The sequence below is a fragment of the Pistacia vera genome, unplaced genomic scaffold, assembly GCF_008641045.1.
Source record: "Pistacia vera cultivar Batoury unplaced genomic scaffold, PisVer_v2 Contig968, whole genome shotgun sequence".
Classification (NCBI taxonomy): Eukaryota; Viridiplantae; Streptophyta; class Magnoliopsida; order Sapindales; family Anacardiaceae; genus Pistacia; species Pistacia vera.
The window spans coordinates 158,627-167,537 of record NW_022196854.1 but is presented as its reverse complement, the minus strand read 5'-3'; the positions used below and the strand labels follow the sequence as shown (position 1 = coordinate 167,537).

The following is an 8,911-nucleotide window of genomic DNA, read 5'->3' as shown; positions in this document are numbered from 1 at the left end:
TAGGCGACTAACTTCCTCCAATTCAGAGCCTACCTCTTCTAAGGCCTTACTCACCCCGCACCACCGATTGACTCCCTCTCCAAAAACTGGCACCACTTGATCACTGCTTGACCTGAACAACCGACCGATTCCCTATCCAAAATGCAACCACCTGATGCCCACTCGCCCCGAGTCACTGAGTACTCGATCTCCAAACACCAAATTTTTCAACTCCAAATCTACCTTTGACTCTGTCCGGATGACCAAGAACTAGCCTAGCAACCTTGACTACTTAGTTTGGAGAACTCGTCGATCCAAGAAGACTCAAACTTCAAAACCCAGTCGAACACCGCACTCTACTCGGTCAGGCAGACCGAGACGAGCCGAATGGGACACTTATATAAAACGGTTCCATCTTCTAAAAATCCAAAAAAAAACCCAGAAAAACCACCGTCAATCGCCAATAAAAAATATTTCGTCTACCTTTTCCGTTCAACCCAAAATTCAAGCCTATTCTAAAAATAAAACATGACACCTCCAAAAAATCTGGCAAAACCTTTCAAAAGCCACCAAACCCACCAAAACTTTCCAAACTTTTGCTCAATCTCTCCAAAAAACACCACAGAAACGAAGAAAACAAGAAACTAAACAGAAAAGAGCATAAAGGAAGAAGTTTTTTACTATAGAAATGGCCAAAATCCCGAAATCCTTCAAAGTTGCGAAGAGAACCCAAATTTTAGAGGAAAACACAAAGTGAAAGAAAAGGAAGTGAGAAGATGAAACAAGCGATCGCCCCCACATATTTATCAGCAAAAAGATGTCAGAGCTAACACATGGCAACCTATGACTTGTCATCGAGAACTGCGTGATTTTGATTCCCCCCCGCCGAATTCAGAAAATGCCTCAATCGTACACGTGTCGAGAGATGGTTAATCTAGCCGCGGCTTGTTCTCGAAAGGTAACCACTCGCTCGGTTCATCCGACCGAGCGGGGTTACCATCGTTTTCATTGATTGTCCAGCCTTAGTTCTCCAGCCTCATATCGAACATTGCTTAGCAAAACCTTGACTTCACCCCTCGATCATCCCGACCGAATGAAAAAGTTTCCCCGATTTTAAACATACGTACACCCCTCCGCTCGGATTCAACCAATCAGCCTAAGGCACTACTACCCAGTTGAAGATAACGTACCTTGCTCTGCAGGAAGCACCAACCAGGCACGCATTAAATTATACCTCATACGCCTACTAACCTGGCTCGTTATACCGAGTCAAGTCACTTTAGGGGACAACTCACATAGCCATCCACCCGGCATACCGAACGAATACACCATGGGAGGATTCGCACACCTTCTTGCTCAAGAGGGCAGACCGAGTGAGGAGATTTCGTACAGATTCTCTCATGCTTCCCCTCATCTCGATACACTGAACGAGTCTGACATGGTCCACTCAACTTTCCACTCAGTCAGACATACCAAACGCATCCGTGACTATGTTTCATCTCGCCTAGGTACACTGGCATACCAGATTCCCCACCGGCAACAAGAGCTCACCCCATTCGTTCCAAGGAACAGAGCAGTAGCATATTCGTAAGTTCAACCGGTTGGTCTAGAAGGCCGACCAGAGTCATCTCTAAGCAGTCTACTTTCTAAGCTAAACACACCTTAACTCAGAGAGTGAGGGGCAAACTGTTAGGGTCAAAAAATGTCCTCAGCCTAGACAAGCCCAAAGACGAAGACACCTTCAACAAAGCTGAAATGCTTAGGCCCAATTCCAATGGGGCCTAACTCAGAGTGCTGCAGATGACACCCGTCTGATGTTCTTTCCTAGTTCCTCACCATCTAGGCCAAGCCTCCTGATCCTAGAACACCCTCTGGACTTACGATCAACTCAGAGCCCACGGTCGCCTACGAACTACAGTGCTACTTGAACTCTACTAAGGAAGTAAGTTACTATCCCAATTCGTGTAAGGTTCGTATCTTAGGCACGCTAGGACTCCCTTTCCTGCGCAGATAAGGGAGCCCAAGGCTCCACTCTTTAGGAGGACCACCATTGCAAGGACTCCCAGTCCCACCAGGATTCGAAGACCATACAGTCACTATTTAAACAGAGGCCAACCCTCTCACAAGGGATGGAAACATTACACCTTCAAACCTCAAAGTTCCCACCCTCAAGAACTCCGCATTACAACCGTAGTCACAGTCCCCGACTAGACTTCCGGTAAACTTTCTTCTCCTTAACCCTCACTAAACTAGCTTCACTCAGCCTTGCTGACTTGAACGTCGGAGTGCCTATGGAAAACACCACCTTGGTGTTTTTCGTCTGCTTCATGCTTGTTTCCTTACGTGTGCAGGTGTAGCAGATCGCTAGTGGCCTCAACCTCACGGGATCAGTCCCCCTTTTTGTAAAGATAGATTTTTGCATCTACAATTATAAACATGAAAACTTTTACAAAGAATAACATAATTATTCCAAAACATTATTTCTCAGTGAATAAAAAACAGAATAAGCAAAATTAATTATAAGTTGTACAAAACTTTGTTGATATTAGTACAAGTTGAATGTTTCGAGTACACAAAAAACTACATCTACATCACAGTTACCATAGTGTTCGTGTATACCGTGAGTTAATATAGTGTTTATGTATAGTCTGTTAATACAGGTGATTCGCTGCGACATAAATCTACGACTCAATGACCAAGAAAGGAGATTGCCATGCTGCTTTGTGGCTTCGTTTTGTATCCAAACTTCACTCAAACTTCATTCCGCTCCGCATTGATGATTATAGTTATTGCACCGCATATATATATGTGTGTGTGTGTGTGTGCGCGGTTGCTCGTTCGTATGGTTGGAATGTGATTCAAAACTTGGGGTTATTGGCTTTTAGGCTAACCTCAAGGAGTTTAGAATGATATCCCTGGATGGAAAAGAAACACAAATTGACAGAATTTATAGATTATGGTGTATAATGATCAGTTTGCATTCAGTAAATAAAAGATACAGTAGCTTTAAAATATGAATTTTTATTAAAATATCCATTAAAATACAATAATTCAATTAAGGTATCAGTATACAACACAAGTATTAATTAAGATGATCAGCCTCCAATTTTGGAGAAGGTTCATCTTATCCCTTCCCAAAATTATCAACTACAGTTAGGAGTAAAACAAACAAGGATGTCAACAGTACTCAAGATCAGGTAACTAAGCTGTTGCCCACATGGTACATAAAGCCAAGGTAATGGTGAGGAAAAGCCCTAATTTCTTCAAAAATACAATAGAATGATGCCCACCGCTCCTTACATTAACAAAGAAATTTTTATCTCCCGCTGGCTTTTTCTTCATCACCTTCAAATCGTTAGAGCAGCCTTCATCTTTCACACTACCACTTACAGTGAAGCCATCCATCAATTTCTCACTTTCCCCAACATGAAAAAGAAGCATTAAGAGATCAAATGCCACCACACAGACAACTGCAATTGCTAGTTCCTTCCATAGCTTCATGAATTTGGTGAACTTTCTGAAGAAAGAGCCTGGTTTCTCATGCCTAATGAATTGTTTCTCAACCTTCTCTATTGATGAGTTGTTTGTGATCACTGGGTTAAGGTGGACTTGAACTGTCTGCGAAGGCACTATTTGGTGAAAGAATGTGTCTGCTACTTGGCGGGTCGAAACAAACATTCCATGATTCACCTTAATTTCCTCGACCACCTCAAAGCTTGGTGAACTTGCAAATCCATCTGCAATGTCTTCATGATCTAGATTGTTCCCATTGGGTTCATCGACGATGAACCCAAGTGAAAAATCATTTATTTCTGAGTCATTGAATCCCAAACAGCTATTATGCGAAGTTTCACCTGAACGTAAGGAACTTTTCAAATTAGAAAACGAGAAAAATTTTATGCCAACATAGAAAGGAAGGTGTAAGATGCATTAATTAATTATTATATATAGCAATACCTTGAGCTTCATGAACTTCTGTTCTTTGGAAACTTGAAATATTTTCTATGGGAACAACCTTCTGCTCTTCCATAAAACTCTGCGACAAAGGAAAAAAAAAACTCGATGAGAAATTTTAATTAATGAAAAAATTATTATTATTTCATGATTCATACATTCATTTTATAAAATCCTGTTATATCCATTCACTTCAAGCATTATTAATCAGTACAATAATTAGAAAAAATAGAATACATATAAAATAAATATATATGTAACATAATTTTATTGTTTAGTATAGATGTGATATATATATTTGTACGTTAATTTAATATAATATTTTTATCAAATTAATGAAAAAAGATAGAATTTTAAGGTAAACATACCTTCTCCAAATCCTTGGACATTCCTACCCATCTCAAATTCTCCACCATCCTCTCTGGCTTGATTTCTTCATCCAAGTCTCCGATTTCTATTGACCTAGTATTCAGATCTTCCCATGACTTGTCATTATATCTGACACAACTCATATCATTACTTGGATTATAATGATTATCTTCCCCAGTTATAAAACTAAAACCATCAGCATGGGCGTAATTTCCACCCCATGTATCTTGAAGGTTGGACTGATTGATGAGTTGTTGTGATGTATGAGAAACTGAAAGAATTTCCTGCAGTATATTTCCCTCATTTGTGCCTCCCAGTGAGGAAGTTGAGTGCGAGTGCGGCATTTTGAAGTCCGTGAAGCCAACTTGAGAGAAATCTTCCACCTCCAATGGAGGCAGCGAGAGCCGATGTTGCACCTTTGCACACTCTATCGCTATATCAATCTGTAAAAAAAATCAATTACACATTTTATTATTGTAGGATATAATTCTTCGAGGCTAATGTTCTAAAATTTTTAACATACGGATCAAAGGTCAGCCTTTACTCGCTCACTTTTGATTGTTGGCTTTGTAAAATAAATGATTAATTGCTTACCTTTGATTCGCAGGTTAAAAATTTTAGAATGTTTGGATTAGAGAAGAGCTATTAATATTTCAACTTTAGAAAATTGTTTCACCAAAACAATTTACCTTGGAAGGATGGTATGAAGTGGTTCCATAATTTGACAATGGACTTGTATAGCCGAGCACCTCATCTGATAAGAACTGTGTCCATTTTCCGTCCTGTGTCCCACTGAGATCAATTGATGATCCATTGGCATTGCTGGGTAAACATGTTCCATATGCCATTGGATATCCTGAGCTATCAAAACCATCGCATCGTCTCTCTGAATACAAACCAATGTCCCCGGAAGAATGTTCGTTCATCATTTGATTACTAGTTGTAGGAGCATAATGCTCCCCAACCTTCGGAGCAATTGCACTCTTCTTGAACACACGACAAAGAGCATATGCATCCTGGAAAGGATTAAACAAAATATTAATAAAAATGAATTTATTAGTTTAATATTGATCAAAGAAAATAATTCATAACTGAGTGATGGAGTCAGGATTTTGTTCACTGGGGGCAAATTAAAAGAAATTTGAAATATCTAAAGTACAAATATTTGACCATATATAGAATTTGAAACTCGAGACACCAACCAATACATCTATTTTGTATAGGTGAAGAATTTAGTCATAAGAGAAAAAAATAATTGAAATTATAAAATATTGTGGTTGTTAATATTGATGTAAACTACATTCAATCATAAGAGTGAAAAAAAAAAAAAATCAAAACTTTTAAGATATTGGAGGTTGAAGAAAAAAAATCAAAACATGGAAAAATGGTACTTTCATAGAAGAAATGGGACTTCTGTTACAAATACAAAATAGAAGGGGATTAACTTAAATTTTTAAGATCAGCGGGAGCATGAGCCACCACTCAGCCCTTAATGACTCCGTCCCTTTCATGCACTGGTTATGTTAGAGAATAATAAGAATTTAAGTAAATTAAAGAAAAGCAAAAAAAAGCTCACCTGCAAACCTGAATCAGTTTCACATTCTCGCTCATCAAGGCGATATTCATGCATGACCCAGTGAGTCCGAATGCCATGTGGGGCTCTCCCTCGATAGTAAACTAGGGTTTTCTTCATGCCCACAGAACGAGTCTGAGAGTTCACTTTTCTATCTTTCCCTGTGGCCTTCCAATATCCAGCTTTGGTTGCACGATTTGTTCTTGATCCATTGGGGTACTTGCGATCACGAGGACTGAAGAAATACCACTCCAGGTCTTTGCTGGGTAATAATGACTTCCCTGCATATATATTTTAATTCACTTCTTTAAATTTTAAAAATTCAAAAGAAAATGAACTAAACTACATTAAATTAAATTTGCATATTTGATTGTTGGAGCTGTACCAAAATCTTGCCATTTTTACCTGAAACTAATGCCTAGAAGGAAAAAAAAAAATATATTTTTAAGTGGAAAACAGAATATTGATATAATTCATAATATAAACGTAATAAATCATAGGAAATACATAAAGACTATGAAACCTCTACTCCAAGGAAACTATACGGTAATTCAAAAGTAATTATATTAAAAGAGATAAATTATTATAATATTGACGAGTGTTATAAAATTTATGAGAGAGATGCAAAGCATAGCTTGAAACTCATCTCTCGCAACAAAGTAATACTTTAATTCGCACGTACTTTTTGACTTGGTCTTTCATGCAGCTTGTTTTATACATTACCTCAAGAGAAAGCAACCGAAGAAAAATAAATTGAAAAGAAAGAAAACATCTTCGTGGGACCTGTTCCTTATAGTTTCTGATTGTACTTAAGATATTTCATGCAAAAGTTTAAGATATTTGACTAATTATAAAGCATGTAATTAATTTGTATAAACATGTACGAGAATAACAATCAAACAAAAAGAAAATCCATGCTATTTTAACTTTTTTAAAAGTTCTGTGGAGTTCTTAATTTAATGCATGAGTAACAGGTTCTCGACAGAAGGCTTAGGTGTTGAGATTACTGATTAGAAGTTTCATATTACGTAGCCATTTCTAGATAATATTCTTTATACTTTCCTTTTCGTGTAATTCTTCTGAGTATTTTATAGATATCTTGGAGAGGATTTTAATTAACCAATTGAATTAAAGTTTTGAACCGACAACCTAGTGAGTAACAAGCTACAGCATTGTTAATTTTCTTTCAAAAATCAAACTCAGAATGATGAAGGCAATGCGAAAAGGAAAATACCTGGTAAGTCCCAAGGTTCACACTTGTAGAGATCAACTTCAGGGATGATCTCTAATTCAATCCTACGACCATTGATTTTTCTCTTGAGATAATAGGCGACGAGTTCCTCGTCTGTTGGATGGAAACGAAAGCCAGGAGGCAATGAAACAGGAGCCATGTATGTATCTGTTTGGTGAACTTCTTCTGATGTTGATATATAAAAGATTCGGGTGACCGGTCTCGTAACCAAAAACAAAGAAACCAGCCTCTATTAACAAGGATTAATCTTTACAATCAACTGCACAAAACACTTATAGAATTAGTTATCAATCTAAGCATTGAAATTTGAAAGGGAGGGAGGGAGAGAACCAACCTTAATCAAAAGAAAGTTCAAAGGGAGAGAGAACTGAATTGAGAGAGAGAGAGAGAGAGCTCAGGGATATGCAAAGATAAAAATGTTCGGGGGGTTTTGATGAGAAAAAAAGGTAGAAAAAGCAAAGCAATTGGGGAGGCTGCCACCCCCTAAATTCCTTAGCCTCTTTATCTTTTGGTCCTTCCTTTCTCATCAATGATTCTTGTTATCTTTTCTTTCAAGCTCAACACTCATCTCTAGCTCTTTCTTTGGTTGAACAAAATTTGTTAATTAATAAAATAATTTTTGTCTCATTCTCTCTCCAATTATCCGATGCTTCGGACATGTCCTTTCTTGGAATAAGATATCCACGTGGTTAAACCTGATTCGATACATTTCCCGCCTTCACATGTAAGAACAGGTATCTACATTAACGATCAGCTGTGGACAACGAATTTCGGCGGCGTTTTTAACTGAAAATTTTCTCACTTTCCACGTGCTTATATTTCCTTTCCTTACCTATATATGCACTCTATCCATTTTAATCGCCGATCATTATAGTATTCTTTAAAGTAATATCATTCTTTATAGATCTTCTCCTTCTCCATCTTTTCTTTTTGTCTTGGGTGATCGGCTCTCTAATTGGTACTAATTTATATATATCTCGCTCTGTTAAGATTGATTGCTTTTTTTTTTTTTTTTTTTTTTAAATGGAATAGATGATTTGGTCTATATAATATATGGGATTAATGAATCTTTAACATTGATATTTTTTATTTATGCAAAAATTCATAATCAATGAATCTTTAATTATAAATTGTGACATCAAATATGAGATAAAAAAAATATATGTTCTTTTTAATTAAATCATTGGAAATGTGATAATTAGACTCCATAAATTTTGAGTGGAACTTTGTGAATTACAAGGTACTAGAAAAAGTTTAAAAGAGGAATAATGGAACCTACTAATTCCATGACAACAACCAAGTCTAGTAGAATCTCCAACTTTTTTGTTCTTTAGAAATTTTCAAACAAATTGATTAGAAAGAAAGTATTGCATTTTGTCAAAATAAATATATTAAACCAAAAAAAAAAAGTACTAATAACAATATGATTTGAGAACTTAGTTCCATTATATTATAAACTTTATCATACAAGAAGAACAATTTATCATGAGAAAAATTTCGAATTATAATTAAAAGTTTATTTTTTTTATATATAATAATGGTTAAAGAAGTTGTTAAGGTGACATAAAAATATTACTTTCAATTTCACTATGAAGTTCATTGGATTACAATAGAATAACTATATCTATTCATTAAACCAAATAAAATTAAGTGATGATTAATTGATGTATATATCATCAATCTAGCCATTGTAATGTAATACTTTAGAATTTTTTCAAATAGCCCAAAAAAATACTTATCAAATTCAATATTCGTAATAAATTTATCGTCAGAATTTAAGTTGA

The 8,911-nt window shown here is 36.4% G+C and overlaps 1 protein-coding gene across 1 annotated transcript; it reads right to left on the bottom strand.

Annotated features, from left to right (window-relative positions):
- Positions 1 to 2,984: 2,984 nt before the first annotated feature.
- Positions 2,985 to 7,525, bottom strand: LOC116121152 (NAC domain-containing protein 86-like). The gene is made up of 7 exons (XM_031407093.1): positions 7,462 to 7,525; positions 7,110 to 7,386; positions 5,879 to 6,156; positions 4,992 to 5,318; positions 4,302 to 4,745; positions 3,937 to 4,015; positions 2,985 to 3,833 (listed from the first exon to the last, which is right to left on the bottom strand). Exons 2-7 carry the CDS (start codon positions 7,264 to 7,266, stop codon positions 3,181 to 3,183), a joined length of 1,938 nt encoding a protein of 645 aa, XP_031262953.1. The 5' UTR covers positions 7,267 to 7,386; positions 7,462 to 7,525; the 3' UTR covers positions 2,985 to 3,180.
- Positions 7,526 to 8,911: the final 1,386 nt, after the last annotated feature.

Coding starts and splice junctions, on each gene's coding strand:
- LOC116121152 (XM_031407093.1), bottom strand. CDS start 7,266: ATGGCTCCTGTTTCATTGCCTCCTGGCTTTCGTTTCCATCCAACAGAC. Junction 6,157..7,109: donor TGAACCTTGGGACTTACCAG/GTATTTTCCTTT, acceptor ATATATATGCAG/GGAAGTCATTATTACCCAGC. Junction 5,319..5,878: donor AAACTGATTCAGGTTTGCAG/GTGAGCTTTTTT, acceptor AATCCTTTCCAG/GATGCATATGCTCTTTGTCG.